Source organism: Nycticebus coucang, chromosome 1 (assembly GCF_027406575.1).
Source record: "Nycticebus coucang isolate mNycCou1 chromosome 1, mNycCou1.pri, whole genome shotgun sequence".
Lineage (NCBI taxonomy): Eukaryota > Metazoa > Chordata > Mammalia > Primates > Lorisidae > Nycticebus > Nycticebus coucang.
This window is the reverse complement of record NC_069780.1, coordinates 169,812,263-169,834,966: the sequence shown is the minus strand read 5'-3', so window position 1 is coordinate 169,834,966 and position 22,704 is coordinate 169,812,263. Positions and strand designations below refer to the sequence as shown.

Sequence of the window (22,704 nt, the reverse complement as noted above, 5' to 3'; positions counted from 1 at the left end):
TTTTGGAGCTCTTTTTCTGGAATGACCAGAGATGCTGTCATACAAGGTCTAACAACTAAGTTCACAATTCATCCTAGAAAAAGTGCTTTTGAAGAGTCCATCAAGTGCTAGGGTCAATGCATAGCTTTCTGAGGGGAGTACTTCAAAGGTGACCATAGTGATATTCAGCAATGAGGTATATAGCACTTTTTTCTTTCTTTTTTTTTTTTTTTTTATAGAGACAGAGTCTCACTGTACCGCCCTTGGGTAGAGTGCCGTGGCGTCACACGGCTCACAGCAACCTCTAGCTTTTGGGCTTACGCGATTCTCTTGCCTCAGCCTCCCGAGCAGCTGGGACTACAGGCACGCACGACAACGCCTGGCTATTTTTCTGTTGCAGTTTGGCCGGGGCTGGGTCCGAACCCGCCACTCTCGGTATATGGGGCCGGCACCCTACTCACTGAGCCACAGGTGCCACCCTAATAGCATTTTTTTCTATGGAATTTAATTTTCCAACCTTGTATTTCATTGATAACTACAATGGCAGCTTCCTAAGGTATGTTTTTCCTCCATAAATCACTATGGTTGTACAGTAATATGAAATAAAAATACTATTCTATTTCATAATTATCTAAAATGGTTTTTAAAACCAACATATGCCAGCTCACTTACATGATTTTAAGTGCTAGATTTAATTTTAAAATCCTTGCAGAATATTTAAGAACAAGTTTACTTTTTGCAGATAACTTACTAAAACATATTAATAGCTTTCTTTCCTATGAGATTATTACTCTTTGTAGTATATCAATACAAAAAATATTCAGTTCTGGCTCAGCGCCCATAGCACAGCGTTTACAGTGCCACCCACATACACCAAGGGTGGCAGGTTTGAACCTCACCTGGGCCAGCTAAACAGCAGCAACAAAAAAATAGCCAGGCATTGTGGCAGGCGCCTCCCAGCTACTTGGGAGGCTAAGGTAAGAGAATTGCTTAAGCCCAAGAGTTTTGAGTCTCCTGTGAGCTGTGACACCCTAGCACTCTACCGAGGGTGACATAGTGAGGCTCTTTCAGAAAGAAAGAAAGAAAGGAAAGATTTCAGTTCTTACCTAAATTTTTTGATTCATTAGGATACTGTACTAAGGAAAAATTAGTTTGAAAACACCATGCCACTGATAAACACAATGACAGACTGGAAGGGAAACAATCTTGATTATTTAAGATTAAAGAGTCAAAATTAAAAATTCTAAACACTAGTCAGTAATACTCTATTTTACCACAGAACATCTACCAAGGAACATCTAAACTTACACACACCTTCATAGTGGAGAAGAGACACGAAAAGTATTCACAGTCTAATCAAAAGATCAATTAGGCTGGGCGCAGTGGCTCAGGCCTGTAATCCTAGCACTCTGGGAGGCTAAGGTGGGTAGACTGCTTGAGCTCATGAGTTCAAGACCAGCCTGAGCAAGAGTGAGACCCCATCTCCACTAAAAATAGAAAAACTGAGGCAAGAGAATAGCTTGAGCCCAAGAGTTGGAGGTTGCTGTGAGCTGTGATGCCATAGGACTCTACCCAGGGTGACAGCTTGACTTTGTCTCAAAAAAAAAAAAAAAAAACACAACAAAATCAATTAGCACAGTAGTACGTTTCAGGGGTTTTTTTACTATCAAGTCTTTCAAGTCATGGCTTTCAAAAACAGTAAATGAAACACAGAATCTTTCTGAAGATGTAAGTTGCAACGGCCAGTGATCCTCGTAATGAATTACATTATTCATTATTATGTACAAAGAACCAGGAAACCAAGGTTGAAAAAAAGGTTATGGAAATACAATTCAATAAAGACAACTTTAAAATCAACTTCCACTTTAATTTCTGAAAGCTATTAATGGAAAACATTCTTTTTAAGCACTATAAACTCTTTTAAAGAATGTTAATCAGCACTCCTCTTACCTTTCTTGTTAATAGACTTTTACGTCTCATTCCACAAGCCTCTAGTTGTAACCTTCCTCTCAATGCTAATTCAATTAACATACAGCCACGTAATCCAGATGATATACAGTCATTCCAAAATGATGTGTAACCCTATTAAAAAAGAGAGAACAAAATAGCTAATTTACCTTGAATTCAGTCAAAAAGAAATATTTTTAGCCAAAGTTATTTTTGGTGGCTTTTACCTTTTCTGTCTTTCTATAACAAAATATTGAAAAAATACAATTATATACCTTAATTAAGAGTTTTCAGGGCCTTACCATCTTGTTACCACTTACCCCTATATCCAGATAAACAACAGAGGTCAGAGGTTTAGAAATATAATTCGCACTAAGCTCTTTCAGATTGCAAACTCCAGGGAACATTCGGTTAACTTCATACTACAATAGTTTACTAGTTAGTATATGTGGCAAATTAAGAAGCTCAGGAACGGCCGGGTGCGGTGGCTAACGTCTGTAATCCTAGCACTCTGGGAAGCTGAGGTGGTTGGATTGCTTGAGCTAACAAGTTCAAGACCAGACTGAGCAAAAAGCAAGATGCTGTCTCTACTAAAAAAAAAGAAAAGAAAAAGAAAAACTGAGGCTCAGTGCCCACAGCTCAGTGAGTAGACAGCTGGCCACATACACCAATGCTGGCAGGTTTGAGCCTGGCCCTGGCCTGCCAAACAACAATGGCAACTACAACAAAAAAATAGCTGAGTGTTGTGGCGGGCGCCTATAGTCCCAGCTACTTGGGAGGCTGAGGCAAGAGAATCGCTTATGCCCAGGAGTTTGAGGTTGCTGTGAGCTGTGATGCCACATTCTACCCAGGGTGACAGCTTGAGACTCTGTCTCAAAAGAAAAGAAAAACACACATATGGGCCCATGGACAAAAGGATGGCTGTGTGTATGCCTACAATTCTGAATAACAAATCAAAAGGTTCAAAAGTAGATGAATGTACAGATTCATAGAGAGAATAATCTATGACAGACATCTAAGGATCTAGGGATATCAGTCAACCAAGCATCACCAGATGAAGTCAGGGCACTCTTCAAGAACAAGTAACCTGTTATCCAAATTATAATGCCACAAACCTTGCCAACAGGGTTGCTGGCTATCAATTAAGTTATTGGCTCTAATGGGAAAGCAGAGGCTTTAACAGGGAAAGAGGCTCAGAACAGCTAAATATATAATTTTGGTAGGAGGGAGAGTAGACTAATTGAATCCCTATAAAGAATGGAAGACCCAAGATTAGGAAGGCCTGGGTTCTTGGAGGTGGCATTTTTCCAAGGTCAGTCCTGATACTCTGCTAGACCAAAGAAGTCAACTTCTATAGCATTTCACAAGATGAATGACCATTAGGGTCCACGGAACTTCACTATTGGTATGGGAATTTAAATTAGCTTCATGAAGCTACCACCCCTGAGAATGTGGGCTTTGGAAAAATTAGAATTTAGATTAAGGGAGGCACAAAGGAATAAACAAAAGTATCAGTTTAAAGAGGCCAATTTAATATAGAAGCAGATACTGACTGGATTTGAGGGAATCATTTTAAACTCAGTCTGGCTAAGCAGTCTGATCTATTTAAGATTACCAGAGACTTAGCAAAGTGATAAAAATACATAAAACAAAAATTTTACAGAGGTTAAGGTAAAATCCATGGCTTATGCATCCATGAAAATTCTAAGAAGCAGGATATGGTGGCCTGTAATCCTAGCACTCTGGGAGGCCTAGGTGGGTGGACTGCCTGAGCTCAAAGGTTCGAGACCAGCCTGAGCCAGACCAAGACCCCATCTCTTATTAAAAAAAAAAAAAACACAGCTGGGCTTTGTGGCAGGCGCCTGTAGTCCCAGCTACTTGGAAGGCTGAGGCAAGAGAATCGTTTGAGCCCAAGAGTTTGATGTTGCTGTGAGCTGTGACACCATGGCACTCTACCAAGGGGGACAAAGAGAGGAGAGGGGAGGGGAGGGAAAAAGGAAAGGAAAGGAAAGGAAATTCTAAGAAAACAGATTCCACATAAATTGAGGTATCCAGCTTTGACTAGCCTGGACATACAGAGGGTGGTCTGAGGTGAGCAGAGTACATTCAGGAAGCAGTAATGGATGTGAACAGCCCTGCAGCTGGCAACTCTAGCTGAACAGTACTTAGAAGCTTACATTTGCTACAAGTGGACTAAAAAATGTTCCAACTTCAACTGTTCCCAGATTAACAGCGTACCCTGAGATATTAGCAATAACGGACTTTAGAGACATACATTTAGTGAATGGCTTTAGGCACTACAGCTCTGAAAGCCCTATGCTTAAACAGAATTGAATTCACAGGAAAAGTAGATGAATGCACATGGACAGTTCTGCACCAAAACTTCTGGGACACCAGCAATATTCCAAAGATAAACCAACAAAGACAAACTAACCAACAGAATAGTCCAGTATGTTGATAACCTCCTGCTAAAATTCACATCATAAAAGCACAATCAAGAATTGACCAGGGATAGGAGGGGAGAAGAAGGGAGCAAAGAGATTTTTTTAATATTTTTAAAGAGCTGGGTTGAATAAAAATGAAAAAAAAAAAAAAAAAAGGTGTAATTGGATGAGACAGTAATACCACACTTGGTAATTGTTATGTTAGGGGAGAAGCAATAGGCTGGGAGAGCGCCAAATGAATTTCGCCATGACCTAGGCCAGCTCAGTTCTGTAGTCAATCTGTATCATACTATAGTGAGACAGACCAACAGCGGACAGAACAACTTAAAAGAGTCAGAAGCTAGCACACCATCTTTGGAGAACAACTTAAAAGAGTCAGAAGCGGGCGGCGCCTGTGGCTCAGTGAGTAGGGCGCCGGCCCCATATGCCGAGGGTGGCGGGTTCAAACCCAGCCCCGGCCAAACTGCAACAAAAAGAAAAAAGTGGCGGGCGCCTGTAGTCCCAGCTGCTCGGGAGGCTGAGGCAAGAGAATCGCATAAGCTCAAGAGTTAGAGGTTGCTGTGAGCCATGTGACGCCACGGCACTCTACCCGAGGGCGGTACAGTGAGACTCTGTCTCTACAAAAAAAAAAAAAAAAGTCAGAAGCTAGCACACCATCTTTGGCCTTACCAAGTGCTTAAGAGCACTTTAATATTTGAATTTCTATCTGGTGCTAAACTTAACACTACATAGTTCATCAATTCTAAAGCAAACATTTTTAAAGCTTAGTATCTCTGAAATGGGGATGCACTGTTCAATAGGAGGCACCTTAAAAGATATATGGTATTATGGCTGCTGAGCTAACACATTAAAGAGAGAAGAGAGCTGTGGCACAGACATCATGGGTGCACAGCAGTAGAGAGATTAAGGTCCAACCTGTCAGTTACTGGGGAGTATTTTTTTTTGGAAACACAGTATCATTCTGTCATCCTCAGTACAGTGCTATAGTGTCATAGCTCACAGCAACCTCAAACTCTTGGACTCAAGTGGTCTCTTGCCTCAGCCTCCCAAGTAGCTGGGGTGACTGGTACCTAACACAACACTCTGCTATTTTTAGAGATGAAATCTCGCTCTGGCTCAGGCTGGTCTTGAACTCCTGAGCTCAGATAATACACTCGTCTCAGCCTCCCAGAGTGCCAGGATTACAGGCATGAGCCACCATGCCCATCCTGGAGAGTACTTAAAAAGTTAGTACAAGATTGGTTGGCAACATCTAGATCTAGCTGTGCCACCAATGTGCCAGACTTCTCAGTGAGGAAGATTTTGCAAGGACAGGTCAGTAACCACCACACTGCCCAGAGGATTTTGTCCTTAGACCACTACCCTCTATGAAATAATTACAAGGACTTACAAATGCTTATTATAGCCAATTCTGACTATGTATTCTGGGACCGTACATAGCTCTTGCACTTGAAAACCAATAATCATTTTAACCCCAAATGCGTTTGAAATTCTACTGCTAGTAATGGAGGAAATATCTTCCTGCCTCAGTTAGTCCAAGGATAGGGTACTAGTACTCAAAGTTCAAGGTCACACTAAGGAAGGCCCATTGTCCAAACAACTGGCAGATGAAGCAGCAAATGTGTTATACTACCAGTAGCAACAAGACTCTGAGTACCTCCCCTATTCACTGTACAAGCAGCAACTAAGTGCTGGAGAACCCTAGAAGATTGCAAGAGAACTACTTGAGACCCTCTAAGCTCAAGGCCATGTACTACTCCAGAGAATCCACAGAAACAAAACCCCTTACTTTGACACCCCTCTAAGCTCAAGACTGTGCTTAAAAACTAGTTCCTATGTTCTAAAATAGAAGGACGGGTTGAGGTCTGGGCCATGTACTACCCCAGAAATCCAGAGAAACATCACCCTTTAGTTCATGGGTCCAAAACAGGGTAGAACATCCAAGAATAGAGAAGGCTATTAAGATCCAGATTTGGTCGCAGCTGTACTGATGTGTTAGGATACCAGAACAAGAACAAATTTAAATTTATACCAGGTGTGGCTCACAGGCCTCCAAAAAATCTGGGAAGAGTGGAACGTAAGTGATAGAGAATAAGAGGACCCTGGAAACTAATTCAGAACAACTCTACTTGCCTTTTACCAATTATCTGCTTTAATAATAACTATTAATTACCAGATAGGCAGAGACTTTCCCAGTGGAATACCAGCTAAATTGACAACAGATTCCTCTTCAATCTCTTGCTGATGGGAGTCATGAGGGTCAGACTCAAAACAAATGGCCAATCTTTTGGGCAGAACTCACAAAGTTGTCTAAAATGAATAAACTACCTTTTTCATAAATAATAACATCCAGAAGAATGAGTGAGGCAGAAAGAATGAAGGTAGTATAATAATGAGATTATAGGAAAACTACTACTGGTAATAGTGTCTGGGCATTAGAGTGAACTTTAATTTCTTTTTTTTTTTTTTTGAGACAGTCTCACTTTGTCGCCCTCAGTAGAGAGCTATGGCATCACAGCTCACAGCAACCTCCAACTCTTGGGCTTAAGTGATTCTCTTGCCTCAGCCTCTCAAGTAGCTTGGGACTACAGGCGCCTGCCACAATGCCCAACTATTTTTTTTTTTTTTTTTTGGTTGCAGTTGTCATTGTTGTTTGGCAGGTCTGGGCTAGATTCGAACACGTCAGCTCCAGCATATGTGGCTGGCGCCTTTAGCTATTGAGCCACAGGCGCCAAGCCTATTTTCTTAATGTGTGTGTGTGTAAGTAATAGAAAACTGGAGGAAAGGAGATCGGTAAGGAAAAGACTGTATTTGTTCAGGCTTATAATAATTATGATAATGTCAGTAATAGCTATGAACCACAAAAGTAAAACAGAATTAAGAGGTAGTAAAGAACAGTGCTCAAGAGCCAGCTTCATTTTGTTTTGTTTTCTAAGAAACAGAGTCTCACCCTGTGACCCAGGTTGGAGTGCACAATCACAGTTCAATGCAGCCTCAGCTCCTGGGCTCAAACTGTCCGAGGGAGTAGATATGGCTGCAGGCACTCATCACCACCCCTGCCTAAGTTTTTATCTCTGGTAGAGACAGCAGTCTCACTATGCTGCTCAGAGTGGTCTCAAACTCCTAGACTCAATTAATCCTCCAGCTTCAGCCTCCTAAAGTGTTGAATTATAGTCACCACACCTGGTGAGAGCCCAGACTTTAAGCAAGGAACACCTAGAAATTCAAACCAACCCAGCTCTGCCATATATTAGGTGATAAAATTTGACACTAGTTTTCTTCACACAGAACAGCGACAACAGTTGTGAAGATTAAATAATATTTATAAAGCTCAGCTCCTGGCAAATAGCAACTGTTCAGTCATGGCAAATACGTGCATTTAGAATGGAAAAGGAATGGGGACTGCAAACTCAAATACCTAAAATGTATTCAGCAAAGAACATAACTGAGTAAAGAAGTCCTGGCATGTAGCACCCTGGACAATATCCTCCCCATTCTAACTGAGGCAGGCAGCTTAGCTCTCATCAACTGTCGCCATGTGCAAAATGTAGACCTACTCTCACCATATCTTCTGATTTTTTAAGAAGGCAGAAATGTATATTCCACATAAAATTTTCATCTTTGAAATGGTTGCAATTAACTCAAGTTTTACTATCACAACAGAGGCTAACAAAACATACCTGCAAACCATTTTACAACCTTTGAACTAAACCTTTTACAAAATATACCACAAAACATACTACATTGTGTAAGCCAACACACATGTGCACTACACAAAATAGTTTTCATTTTGGTTCTATGTCCAAAGCACTTCAAAGTGAAATCACTAAAACATAATACTGTATCTTCTACAAAATGCTAGATTCTGATTTGTCCAATGTTTTGAAAATGGTGTTTTGTTTTGTTTTTTTTTTGGAGACAGTCTTACTTTGACGTCCTTGTTAGAGTGTCGTGGTGTCACAGCTCAGAGCAACCTCAAACTCCTGGGCTAAAGTGATCCTCTTGCCTCAACCTCCCAAATAGGTGGGACTACTGGTGCCCACCACAATGCCCAGCTATTCTTTCTTTCTTTTTTTTAGAGACAGGGTCTCGCTCTTGCTCAGGCTGGTCTCGAACTCCTAAACTCAGGCATTCAACCTGCCTCAGCCTCTCAAGAGTGCTAGGATTACAGGCAGTGAGCCACCATGACCAACCTTTGGAAATGCCTTTCTATATAAACTTTTCCCAGCAAAAGAAGTATCAGGTTACCAAAATAGTTGGGGTTTACTACCAAACCAAACCCAAAAGCTGTACTAGTGATACCCATGTCTTGGCTCACATATCCTGTTTAGAAAACCTGCTCTAGACTTGACACCCCTAGCTCAGTGGGTAGGGTGCTGGCCACATACATTGGGGCTGGCGGGTTCAAACCGGGCCCAGGCCTGCTAAACAACAATGATAACTATGACAAAAAAATAGCCAGGGCTCGCACCTGTGGCTCAAGCAGCTAAGGCGCCAGCCACATACACCTGAGCTGGCGGGTTCAAATCCAGCCCGGGCCTGCCAAACAACAATGGCTGTAACCAAAAAATAGCCAGGCGTTGTGGTAGGCGCCTATAGTCCCAGCTACTTGGGAGGCGGAGGCAGGAGACTCGCTTGAGCCCAGGAGTTGGAGGTTGCTGTGAGCTGTGATGCTATGGCACTCTACCCAGGGTGACAGCTTGAGGCTCTGTCTCAAAAAAAAAAAAAAAAAAAAAAAAAATAGCCAGGCATTGTGGCAGGTGCCTATAGTCCCAGCTATATGAGAGGCTGAGGCAAGAGAAATGCTTAAGCCCAAGAGTTTGAGGTTGCTGTGAGCTGTGACGCCACAGCACTCTACCAAGAGCGACAGAGTGAAACTGTCTCAAAAAAAAAAAAAAGAAAAGAAAAGAAAAGAAAATCTGCTCTATCTACAAAAAGAAAAAGAAAACCTGCTCTATCTACAAGTGATTGCACTTATCAAATCCAATTTGACCAGGAGGGGCAAATTAAAGGCTCCCTCCCTCCTGAATGTGTAAACCTGGCATACTGAGTCAACGACATGGGCATGAACACAGGAGCTCTAACTGGTTATGTGGATTCAGAAGCTGGCTGTTTTATACAACACAAGCAGAGAACAAAGGAAAACAGAAGAAATACACAGAGTGGAAATTACAGAAAACACAATGTGAGGCGGACCAAGATACACAAAGATACAGACACAGAATAGCATCCTACCAAGACTATTACATGCAAAAAAAAAAAAAAAAAAGAACGGAGAAAAAAAAAAAAGACTATTACATGGTTGGGCTGAACCTTATTTCCGTGAGACACATCTGCATCTCCTTTTCCTTAGGCTACTTTGAGGGGATTTTTATTCCTACAATTTCCAAGAAGACCAAAAGGAATTTATTTAGTGTTAATCTGAAGAAGAGTGCAATAAATTAAGGTACATATTGTAAACCCCAGAGCAATCACTTAAACACTGCAAGTGAATTTTTAAAAGGGAAAAGCTGAATTTAAAATGGCATAACTAGGGCGGCGCCTGTGGCTCAGTGAGTAGGGCGCCAGCCCCATATGCCGAGGATGGTGGGTTCAAACCCAGCCCCAGCGAAACTGCAACAAAAAAATAGCCAGGCGTTGTGGTGGGCGCCTGTAGTCCCAGCTGCTCGGGAGGCTGAAGCAAGAGAATCGCATAAGCCCAAGAGTTAGAGGTTGCTGTGAGCTGTGACACCACAGCACTCTACCCAAGGGCGGTACAGTGAGACTCTGTCTCTACAAAAAAAATGGCATAACTGTAACTTTCTTTTTGACAAAAGCAGTAAAGGAGGAAAGAAGAACAAAAAGGACATCTAACATAGAAAACAAATACCACAGTGGCTGATGGAAGCCCAGCCTTATCAATAATTACATAAAATATGAATAAACACTACAATCAAAGAGATTCCAAAGCTGGAAAAGAGATCTAACCATATGCTGTCTACAAGAGATATACTTTAGATTCGAAGGCACAAACAATTTTAAAAGACTAAAAAAAGATGCAAACACTAATCAAAGAAAGCTAGAAGCTAGAAGCTGTAAATCATAGCACTCTGGGAGGCCAAGGCAGACAGATCTCTTGAGCTCTTGAGACCAGCCTGAGCAAGACTAAGACCCATCTCTACTAAAAAATATAGAAAACTTAGCCAGGCATCGTGGTGCACACCTGTAGTCCCAGCTACTCGGGAGGCTAAGGCAAAAAGATGGCTTCAGCCCAGGAGTTAGAGATTGCTTTGGGCTTGAGACCACAGCATCCGAGCCTAGGGCAATAGAGCAAGACACTGTCTGAAAAAAGAAGAGGGAGGGAGGAGGGAGGCTGAGATATATTATCATGAGGAACAGATTTCAAAGCAGAGAAAATTGAGGAGGACAAAGAGGGACAACCATCAGGAAGATATAACAATTACAAATATGTAGATACTTCACAGAATTTCAAAATACATAACTACAAAAGCTAACAGCAGAAAAAGAGAATCAGACAACACCGTAATAGCTAAAGACTATACTGCCAGTAACTGACAGAAGCAGAGAGAAAACCACAAAAATATGGAGCTGTACAACACTGCCCACCAACTTGACCTGACATTCACAGAACTCTCCATCCAACAGCAAAATACATATTCTTTTCAAGCACACCTAGAATATTTTTTTTGAGACAGAGCCTCAAGCTGTAGTCCTGAGGAGAGTGCCGTGGCATCACAGCTCATAGCGACCTCCAACTCCTGGGCTCAAGCGATTCTCTTGCCTCAGCCTCCCAAGTAGCTGGGAATACAGGCACCTGCCACACCTGGCTATTTTTTGGTTGTAGTTGTCATTATTGTTTGGCAGGCCCGGGCTGGATTCGAACCTGTCAGCTCTGATGCATGTGGCTGGCGCCTTAGCCGCTTGAGCTACAGGCGCTGAGCCAGAATATTTTTCAAGACAAGCCACAGTTTAGTCCACAAAACAATTTAAAAGAGCAGAAATTATAAAAAATATGTTTTACTCTAATGGACTTAGAGATCAATAAAATGTGGGAATGTCCATCTGATAATTAATCTACACACTTGTATATCTATGGACCAAATAAATTACAAAGGAAATCAGAAAATATTTTGAACAGAACAGAAAACAAAATATCAAAACCTATTAGACCTATGATTTAATAATAAAAAACACCTATTGAGGCGGCACCTGTGGCTCAGTGAGGTGGCGGGTTCAAACCCAGCCCCGGCCAAACTGCAACAAAAAAAATAGCCGGGCGTTGTGGCAGGCGCCTGTAGTCCCAGCTGCTCGGGAGGCTGAGGCAGGAGAATCGCCTAAGCCCAGGAGTTGGAGGTTGCTTTGAGCTGTGTGACGCCACAGCACTCCACCGAGGGCAATAAAGTGAAACTCTATCTCTACCAAAAAAAAAAAAAAAAAAAAAACACCTACTAGACACAGCAAGTGCAGTACTTGAGACATTTGTAGCCTAACTAAATACCTACACCACAAAGGAAGAAATATCTCAAAGTTTTCACCTTAAGAAACTAGAGAAAGAATGAAATTCAAACCAATCAAAGGGAATAAAATAACAAAGATCAGTGTGGAAATAAATGAAATTCAGAACAGAACAACAGAGGGAAGGGGAGTGAAATTCACCAAGCCAAAAATAATTCTTTCTTCAACAACATGGTAACTAAAAGGAGTTGCCAAAACGAAAAGCAGGAACACATCACTTCCAACCTTTCAGAATTAAAATAATTATAAGAGGAATACTATGAACAACATCATGCCAATAAATCATACAATTTAGACAAAATATTCAGATTCCTAGAAAGACACAAATTACTAAAACCAACCTGAGAAAAACCATAAAATCAGAATAGACTTATAACAATAAATCCAATTAGTTAATAAAGATCTTCCCACAGGCTCAGTGCCCATACCACCAGTGGTTACGGTGCCAAGCCACATGCATGGAGGCCTGCAGGTTCCAGCCCAGCCTGGTCAGCTAACCAACGACGACAACACCAACAAGAAAATGGCCGGGGGGCTATGGCAGGTGCATGTAGTCCCAGCTACTTGGGAGGCTGAGGCAAGTGAATAGTTTAAGCCCAAGAGTTTGAGGTTGCTATGAGCTGTGATGGCACAGCACTCTACCCAAGGCAACATAGTTAAGACTCTCAAAAAAAAAAAAATCTTCCGGGGGCGGCGCCTGTGGCTCAGTGAGTAGGGCGCCGGCCCCATATGCCGAGGGTGGCGGGTTCAAACCCAGCCCCGGCCAAACTGCAACAAAAAAATAGCCGGGCGTTGTGGCGGGCGCCTGTAGTCCCAGCTGCTTGGGAGACTGAGGCAAGAGAATCGTGTAAGCCCAAGAGTTAGAGGTTGCTGTGAGCCGTGTGACACCACGGCACTCTACCCGAGGGCGGTACAGTGAGACTCTGTCTCTACAAAAAAAAAAAAAATCTTCCCACAAAGAGCATCACTGAGATGTAAAGAATTATATACCAAGGGTGGCAGGTTCAAACCTGGCCCCAGCCAAACTGCAACAAAAAATAGCTGGGCATTGTGGCGGGCACCTGTAGTTCCAGCTACTGGGAGGCTGAGGCTAAGAGAATCACTTAAGCCCAGGTGTTTGAGGTTGCTGTGAGCTATGATGCCATAGCACTCTACCGAGGGCAACAAAGTGAGACTCTGTCTCAAAATAAAATAAAATTAAAATAAAATAAAATAAATAGAAAAAAAACCACATTATCACTGTACATCACTGGAAGTACTTAACTAAGATACCAACTCCTTACTCAAAATTTAGCAATTAAAAGAAAATTAAGGCCAGACACAGTAGCTCACAGCTATAATCCCAGCACTTTGGGAGGATGAAGCAAGAGGATCCCTTTACCCCAGGAGCTGGGAGGCTGCAGTAACCTATAATGATGCCATTCTAGCCCAAGCCACAGAGCAAGACTCTGTCTCAAGAAAAAGAAAATTGTTTTATTATGTTTATACTACCTTGTAAGTAATTAAAACAAAGTGTATAAGAATATAAAGAAAACTAAATCAAAGTCATCAAAATATTAAAAACAGAGAAATTTGTGATATGTTTTATAAACACATTAAACATGTTCTAGTGGAATTTAGTAATTACTATAATTCCAACATACTGATAAGCAAAGACAGTGTTTCGAGTACCTCTACCTTAACTGTAATGTGATATGAACGTTTCTAGTTTTGGCTCTGCACCAGTAGCTCAGCAGCTAGAGCACCAGCCACATACACCAAAGCTGGTGGGTTTGAACACAGCCCGGGACTGCCAAACAACAATGACAATTATAACCAAAAAATAGCTGGGCGTTGTGGGAGGCTGAGGCAAAAGAATTGCTTAAGCCCAAGAGTTTGAGGTTGCCATGAGCTGTGACGCCATAGCACTTTACCGAGGGCAACATAGTGAAACTCTGTCTCAAAAAAGAAAAAAAAGTTTCTAGTTTTTCATGAATGGGTCAACAAACTGTGGTATATGTATACCATGGAATATTATTCAGCCATTAAGAAAGATAGAGACTTTCTACCTTTTACATTTACCTGGATGGAGTTGAAAATACATTCTTCTAAGACAGGCGTGCAGCCTTCAGACATATGAAAAAATGCTCATCATCTTTAATCATCAGAGAAATGCAAATCAAAACTACTTTGAGATACCATCTAACTCCAGTGAGACTAGCCTATATCACAAAATCCCAAGACCAGAGATGTTGGCGCGGATGTGGAGAAAAGGGAACACTTTTGCACTGCTGGTGGGAATGCAAATTAATACATTCCTTTTGGAAAGATATGGAGAACACTTAGAGATCTAAAAATAGATCTGCCATTCAATCCTGTAATCCCTCTACTGGGCATATACCCAGAAGACCAAAAATCACATCATAACAACGATATTTGTACCAGAATGTTTATTGCAACCCAATTCGTAATTGCTAAGTCATGGAAGAAGCCCAAGTGCCCATCGATCCATGAATGGATTAATAAATTGTGGTATATGTACACCATGGAATATTATGCAGCCTTAAAGAAAGATGGAGACTTTACCTCTTTCATGTTTACATGGATGGAGCTGGAACATATTCTTCTTAAGTAAAATATCTCAAGAATGGAAGAAAAAATACCCAATGTACTCAGCCCTACTATGAAACTAATTTAGGGTTTTCACATGAAAGCTATAACCCAGTTATAACCTAAGAATGGGGGAAGGGGGAAAGGGAGGGGAGGGAGGGGGGAGGAGGTAGAGGGAAGAGGATTGGTAGGATTACACCAGTGCATCTTACAAGGGTATATGTGAAACTTGGTAAATGGTCTGTGAAGCTAGTGAATGATGCCCCATGATCATATCAATATACACAGCTATGATTTAATAAAAAAAAAAAAAAAGAAAGAAAATACATTCTTCTGGGCAGTGCCTGTGGCTCAGTGGGTAGGGCACCAGCCCCATATACCGAGGGTGGCGGGTTCAAACCTGCCCCTGGCCAAACTGCAACAACAACAAAAAAAATAGCCAGGCATTGTGGCAGGTGCCTGTAGTCCCAACTAATGGGAGGCTGAGGCAAGAGAATCACCTAAGCCCAAGAGTTGGAGGTTACTGTGAGCTGTGTGATGCCACAGCACTCTACTGAGGGGGATAAAGTGAGACTCTGTCTCTTCAAAAAAAAAGAAAAAAAAATGCATTCTTCTTAGTAAAGTATCTCAAGAATGGAAAACTAAATATCCAATGTACTCCACACTAATATGAAATCAATATATAAACAATTACATGTTCATAAGAATAATAATAAAACACTATTATAGTCCAGTTCAGGGGTAGAGGGAAGTGGAGGGGACAGGGGAAGGACGTTTGGCAGAAGAAGGGAGGGTATGAGGTGGGATCTCACCAAAAGCATACATTGTGAGGGTATATAACACGCCCCCTGGGTGAGGGGCTCTTCTACAAATGGAACTTTACCCTGGAAGTGAGAACGTAAATTGTACCCTCATATTAATTTGAATAAAGTTAAAAAAAAAAAAAAAGTAAGTTTCTGGTTTCTACTGATGACAAACTCACAGATACTCTTGATAGTTCTTTAGCTTGCTACCTACATTCATAATGGATGCAGACATTAACTTTCAGATACAGGTCACTGAAAATAAACTTCTTTTTTTCCATTCAAATGTTTCGCCCTCAATAGTATCTCAGGCTAATATCCCAATATTAGATGGAAATGGGGGAGATTTCAAATGGACAGAGAGACCTATCACCACTGATTTTATAATTCCTAAAACCAGACACTGGATGACTCCTGTTGCAGTGAACATGAAAATACGCAGCATTGGGGCGGCGCCTGTGGCTTAGTCGGTAAGGCGCCGGCCCCATATACCGAGGGTGGCGGGTTCAGACCCGGCCCCGGCCAAACTGCAACCAAAAAATAGCTGGGCGTTGTGGCGGGCGCCTGTAGTCCCAGCTACTCGGGAGGCTGAGGCAAGAGAATCACAAGCCCAGGAGTTGGAGGTTGCTGTGAGCTGTGTGAGGCCACGGCACTCTACCGAGGGCCATAAAGTTAGACTCTGTCTCTACAAAAAAAAAAGAAAGAAAGAAAATACGCAGCATTATCTAAGTCTTGCCAAAAAATTTAGAACCAACCCAGTTCCCACAATAAGACAGCACCAGAAGGTAAAGTAAACATGCAGTTGGGGGCTATGTTTGAAGACTAAGGGAAGTGGAATTTCATTGTAATAAAAATGTTGTAAAGTTGATTGTGGTGATAGATGAACAACTCCAAATATGTTAAAAGTTACAGGATTAGCCAAGTATTATGGTGGGTACCTGTAGTCCAAGCTACGTGGGAGGCTGAGGCAAGAGAATGACTTAAGCCCAAGAGTTTGAGACTGCTGTGAGCTGTGATGCCACAGTACTCTACCAAGAGCAACAACAAAAAAAAAAATGTTGGGTCCTCTTTTTCTGGCTGGAACCATGGAGGGTGCTGAAGAAAAAGAAGGTTCCTGCTGTGCCGGAAACCCTTAAGAAAAAGCAAAAGAATTTCATAGAGCTGAAGATCAAGCATCTGAGAAAGAAGTGTGCCCAAAAGATGCTTCGAAAAGCAAGGAGGAAGCTTATCTATGAAAAAGCTAAGCATTATCATAAAGAATACAGGCAGATGTACAGAACTGAGATTCGGATGGCAAGAAAAGCTGGCAACTTCTATGTACCTGCAGAACCAAAATTGGCATTTGTCATCAGGATCAGAGGTATCAATGGTGTGAGTCCAAAGGTCCTAAAGGTGTTGCACCTTCTTCGCCTTTGCCAGATCTTCAGTGGAACTTTTGTTAAGCTCAACAAGGCCTCCGTCAACATGCTGAGGATTGTAGAACCACGTATTGCATGGGGGTACCCAAATCTGAAGTCAGTAAATGAGCTAATCTACAAGCATGGTTACGGCAAAATCAATAAGAAATTAATTGCATTGACTGATAACAGTTTGATTGCCTGATCTCTTGGTAAACATGCCATCATCTGCATGGAGGATCTGATTCATGAGATCTATACTGTTGGAAAACACTTCAAAGAAGCAAATAACTTCTTGTGGCCCTTTAAGTTATCATCTCCATGGGGGAGGGGGGGCGGAATGAAGAAAAAACAACCCACTTTGTAGAAAGTGGAGATGCTGGTAACAGGGAAGACCAAATCAATAGGCTTATTAGAAGAATGAACTAAGGTATCTGCCCTGATTGTTTTTTGTAATCTGGTCAGTTAATAAACAGTGACTGCTTTCAAATGGTAAAAAAAAAAGAAGTTGGCACCTGTAGCTCAGCAGCTACAGCGCTGGCCATATACACAGGAGCTGGCAGGTTCGAAACCAGCCCGGGCCTGCCAAACAAACAACAATAACAACTACAACAAAAAATAGCCAGGCATTGTGGCAGGTGCCTGCAGTCCCAGCTACTCAGGAGGCTGAGGCAAGAGAATCACTTAAGCCCAAGGGTTTCAGGTTGCTATGAGCTGTGATGCCACAGCACTCTCAAGGGCAACAAAGTGAGACTCTATCTCAAAAAAAAAAAAAAAGTTACAGGATTGTACAATGACTCAATTCCATGGTATGTTAATTATATTTCAATAAAGCTGTTAAAAATAAATCGGCATTTGAATTCTGGCAAGATGGCCGACTGGTAACAACCCTCGGCAGAGGCTCCTGAGAAGAGGAAGAAAAACTGGACAGAATCGAACTCTATGAAGCCAAAGGTGGGGAGCTGAGCCAAGAAAGAAGTTTGGCAAGCTGTAACTCCAAGGAAGAACATTCAAGAAAACAAATTTCAGGTACAGGCCTATCAACCAGAGGATGGGAGACCCCTCCCCCAAGCAGGAAGCCTTGCGGCAAGCTATCTGAGAACGAGCAGAGAACAAAAGACCTCTCATTTTACCTTGCTGGAGAAAGCCGCTAAACTCCAGGTCTCTTTATCCAGGGAGGTCCCACTTATGAACCTAGACACCACCCGACCAGGCATAAAATTGAACAGATATTTTCCCCCACAAGTCCAAAATCCCAGTCCACCCTTCGCCCTCACATGGGGGTCTGAAGTTCTCCCCTCTGCAGAGTACAGAGTGTTTGGTCTTGTCCTGAGAGATCTGGGCATAGTGTGGACCGCCAACCATCAGGATGCAATCTGTGACTAACAGGGAAGAAGAGGGTGTGGGAAGAAAGGGACACTCGGTGGGAGGAGGAGCAGTACCGTGGTTATGACTATGCCCAGCCAGTGGTGGTGCTGACCCTCAGTTTGGGCTATGTCTAGCAGGAAGGGGTGCAGAACCCCTGGCTCTGATGGCACCCACAGCAGGACAGTGGTTGCCCCGTGTGGATTGAGTTCGACAAACAGGGCTGATCCCCAGCTCCTGCTGGGCCTGCAAACAGAGGCTTGCTAGGTGTGGACTGAGACCTGAGAGCAAGGGTGTGGTCGCCTGAATCCAACAGAACCCTTGAGCAGTGGCTTGCTGGGTGTGAACCAAGACCTGAGGGCTAGGGCATGGACCCATCTCCAGCATGGCTGTGAGCAGAGGCTTAGGTGAGGACTGAGACCTGCAAGCGGGGTGCAGTGCCCTAACAGAGCCTGCAAACAGAGGCCTGCCAGGCAGTGGACTGAGACTGGCCTGGCACGCAGAGTTGGGTGTGGGCTGAGACCTGTGGATGGGGGCATGGCCCCTGGCTCCAAATGGGCCGGTGACCAGAGAAGCAGACAACAGTGTGGAATGAGTCTGGTGGGCAGGAGTGTGGATCCCTGGCTCCAACTGTGCTATTGGAGACTCCTGAACACCTCTCTGTTGAGGAAGGTTTGCACTGCCTGAGACAATTTAATTGGAACCCATGTCTGGGGCTGAACACTTGGGGACATTCTGAGGTGGACCTTCAAAGTTCTGTAGCGGAAAAGAACCAACGGGTGGGGGCTGGGCACCGCAGCTGTTTGTATCTCTTCACAGTTGAGATTTAAAACTAATACTGTGGTCACTTAGGATAGGGTAGAGTTTGGCTGATATCAAAACAGAGCTAGCTTGTGCAATCTCACCAAGTAGGTCCTCAGAGTCTCCAGCCAAAACTCCGAAAGGGGCATTTGTAAAGTTGTAAGAGATAAGCCACAATTACAAAGCCTAGCGCTTTAGTAAGGGGCACTCTACTACCTGGGAACCCCAATTCAATCTCACCCTAACAGTTCTAATAAGTAAATGGTGGAAAATAAACATGGTACAGACCCAACAGAAGAACTCTGGGAACATCAATAACCAGAGTAGATCACCCCCCACCCAAGAAATGACAAAGGAGATACAACTGAAGATGCATAGACAAATGGCAGCAATGCCAGAAGCCAAATTCAGAATATGGACTGCAAATAAGATAAATAGAATGGAAGAAAAGATAGAAATAGAAATCCAAAGAGTAGTTCTAAAGTTGTCTCAAGAAATTAATGAATTCAAAGCCCAAGTCACCAAAGATATGGATGTAATGAGAAAAGAGATAACAAAGCTCAAGGAAATGAAATAGTTGAGGAGCTCTGAAATACAGTACAATCCCTCAGTAATAGAGCTGACCAGGCAGAAGACAGGATCTCTGAAATTGAAGACAAAGCTTTTGAACATTCCCAAACACTCAAAGAGGCAGACAAATGGAGAGCAAAAACTGATCATTCCCTGAGAGAGTTGTGGGATAAGATTTTGATCGAAAAGATCAAACATTCGTCTTATAGGAATTCCCGTAGAAGAGGATGGCCCTAAAGGTACAGATGCTCTACTCCAAGAGATTTTGGAGGAGAATTTCCCAAACATTGCAAAAGATACAGAACTTCAGACAGCAGACAGATTCAGAACCCTAGCAAGACTCAATCCAAATAAAGCATCTCCTAGACACACTGTGATTAACTTTGCCAAAGTTAAAGGAGAAAATTCTGCAAGCAGCCAGACAGAAGAAGAGCATAACCTACAACAGGAGAAGTATCAAAATGACTGCAGATCTCACAGCTGAAACGTTTCACGCCAGAAAAAGATGGTCATCGATCTTCAGTCTCCTAAAACAAAACAACTTCCAGCCCAGGATCCTTTATCAGCTAAACTGAGTTTCACTTGTGATGGAGAAATCAAATACTTTAATGACATAAGACATGTTGAAGAAATCTGCCATAAGTAAACCGGCTCTCCAGGATATTCTCAGCCACATCCTTCACAAGGATCAGCGCAATGCTCTACCTCCAAAGTAAACTCATCCAGAAATTTCTGAACAAAACTCAACTTCCACAGTGATGAAAGGATTGGAAATGTCCACTGGACATCCAAAAATCATGACACCAAAAACACAACCAGGCTTATCAATTCTCTCAATTAATGTGAATGGTTTAAATTGCCCTCTGAAGAGGCACAGGCTGGCTAACTGGATACATAAACTCAGACCAGGTATCTGCTGTATACAAGAATCTCACCTTACCTTAAAGGATAAAAATAGACTCAGGGTGAAGGGATGGATTTGTATAATACAGACAAATGGAAACCAGAAAAAAGCAGGGGTTGCAATTTTAGTAGCAGATACAATTGCTTTTAAACCAACAAAGATAAGGAAAGGTAAGGAAGGTCACTACATATTGTAGTGTGTCAAAAGAAACACCCAACATGAAGAGATTTCAATAATTAACATTTATGCACCCTACCAGAATACTCAATTCATAAAGCAGACCCTAATGGATATGAACAATTTGATATCTTCCTGCACTGTAATAGTAGGAGATTTTAACACCCCTTTGACAGTTTTGGATAGATCCTCTAAGAAGAAACTAAACAAAGAAATATTAGACTTAAACCTGACCCTAGAACAAATGGACTTTACAGACCTCTACAGAACTTTTCACCCTAATAAAACTGAGTATACATTCTTCTCATCAGCCCACAGGTCATTCTTCAAAACAGTAATCATATCCTAGGACGCAACTCTAACCTCAGCAAATTTAAAAGTATAGAAACTTTTCCTTATGACTTCTCAGACCATCATGGAATAAAAGTTGAACTCAACAGCAACAGGAATCCTCATAAACAAAGTCATGGAAACTAAATAATCTTAGCCTGAATGATAGCTGGGTCAAAGACAAGATTAAGAAGGAAATCACCACATTTTTGGAACAAAATGATAATAAAGACACAAATTATCAAAACCTGTGAGATACTGCAAAGGCAGTCCCTAAGAGGGAAATTTATAGCATTAGAAGCCTTCATCAAGAAAACAGAAAGAGAGGAAGCCAACAACTTAATGGATCATCTCAAGCAACTGTAAAAGGAAGAACATTCCAACCTCAAACCCCAACAGAAGAAAAGAAAAAACCAAAATTAGGGCAGAATTAAATGAAATTGAAAACAAAAGAATCATTCAAAAGATCAACAGAACAAAAAGTTGGTTTTTTGAAAAGATTAACAAAATTGATAAACTTTTGGCCAACCTAACCAGAAATAGAAAAGTAAAATCTCTAATATCGTCTCTCAGAAACAATAAAGGAGAAATAACAGACACTTCAGAAACTCAAAAAATACTCAATGATTACTACAAAAATCTCTATTCCCAGAAATATGAAAACCTGAAGGAAATGGACCAATACCTAGAAGCATACCACCTTCCTAGACTCAACCAGAAAGAATTAGAGATCTTGAATAGACCTATATCAATCACTGAAATAGCATCAACAATACAAAATCTCCCAAAAAAGAAAGGTCCAGGACCAGATGGCTTCACATCCAAATTCTACCAAACATTTCAAGAGGAATTAGTACCTATATCATACATTTTTCCAAAGCATAGAAAAAGAAGGAATACTTCCCAACAAGGATAAAATATGAAGCAAATATTACTCTGATACCCAAACCAGGAAAGGATCCAACAAAGAATAGACCAATATCATTAATGAATATCAATGCAAAAATATTCAATAAGATCTTAACAAACAGAATTCAACAACACATCAAAAAAATTATACACCATGATCAAGTCGGTTTTACTCCAGGGTTGCAGGGTTGGTTCAACATACACAAATCCATAAATACAATACATCACATCAATAAAATAAAAAACCATATGATTTTCTCAATTGACGCAGATAAAGCCTTTGGTAATATCCAGCATCCTTTCATAATCAGAACACTTAAGAAAATAGGCAGAGAAGGGACATTTCTTAAACTGATAGAGGCCATCTACAGCAAACCCACAGCCAATATCATATTGAACAGCGTAAAATTGAAAACATTTCCACTCAGATCAGGAGCAAGGCAAGGATGCCCGTTGTCTCCATTGCTATTCAACATACCCTGTTTCCTCGAAAATAAGACACCCTCCGAAAATAAGACCTAATTACAGGAAAGATAAGACGTCCCCTGAAAATAAGACCTAGCGCATCTTTGGGAGCACACCTTAAAATAAGACACTGTCTTATTTTCGGGGAAACAGGGTAGTAATGGAATTCTTAGCCACTGCAATCAGGCAAAAGAAGGCCATCAAGGGTATTCAAATAGGGTGAGAGGAGATCAAATCTCACTCTGTGTTGATATGTCACTACACATGGAAAATGCCAGGGACTCAACTTCAAACCTGTCAGAAGTGATCAAGGAATACAGCAGCATCTCAGGATACAAAATCAATACTTACAAGTCAGTAGCTTTTATATATGCCAATAATAGTCAAGCTGTAAAAACAGTCAAGAACTCTACTCCTTTCACAACAGCGCCAAAGATGATGAAATATCTGGGAATTTACCTAACAAAGGACATGAAAGATCTCTATAAAGAGAACTATGAAACTCTGAG

At 41.7% G+C, this 22,704-nt stretch overlaps 1 protein-coding gene across 1 annotated transcript in view; it reads right to left on the bottom strand.

The window, feature by feature from the left end:
* GOLPH3 (golgi phosphoprotein 3) overlaps positions 1–22,704 on the bottom strand; it is a 52,095-nt gene that overhangs the window by 18,076 nt on the left and 11,315 nt on the right. Inside the window, exon 2 of the mRNA XM_053592630.1 lies at positions 1,930–2,061. Within this exon, the coding sequence (XP_053448605.1) occupies positions 1,930–2,061 (132 nt within the window). The remainder of the gene's footprint in view (positions 1–1,929; positions 2,062–22,704) is intronic.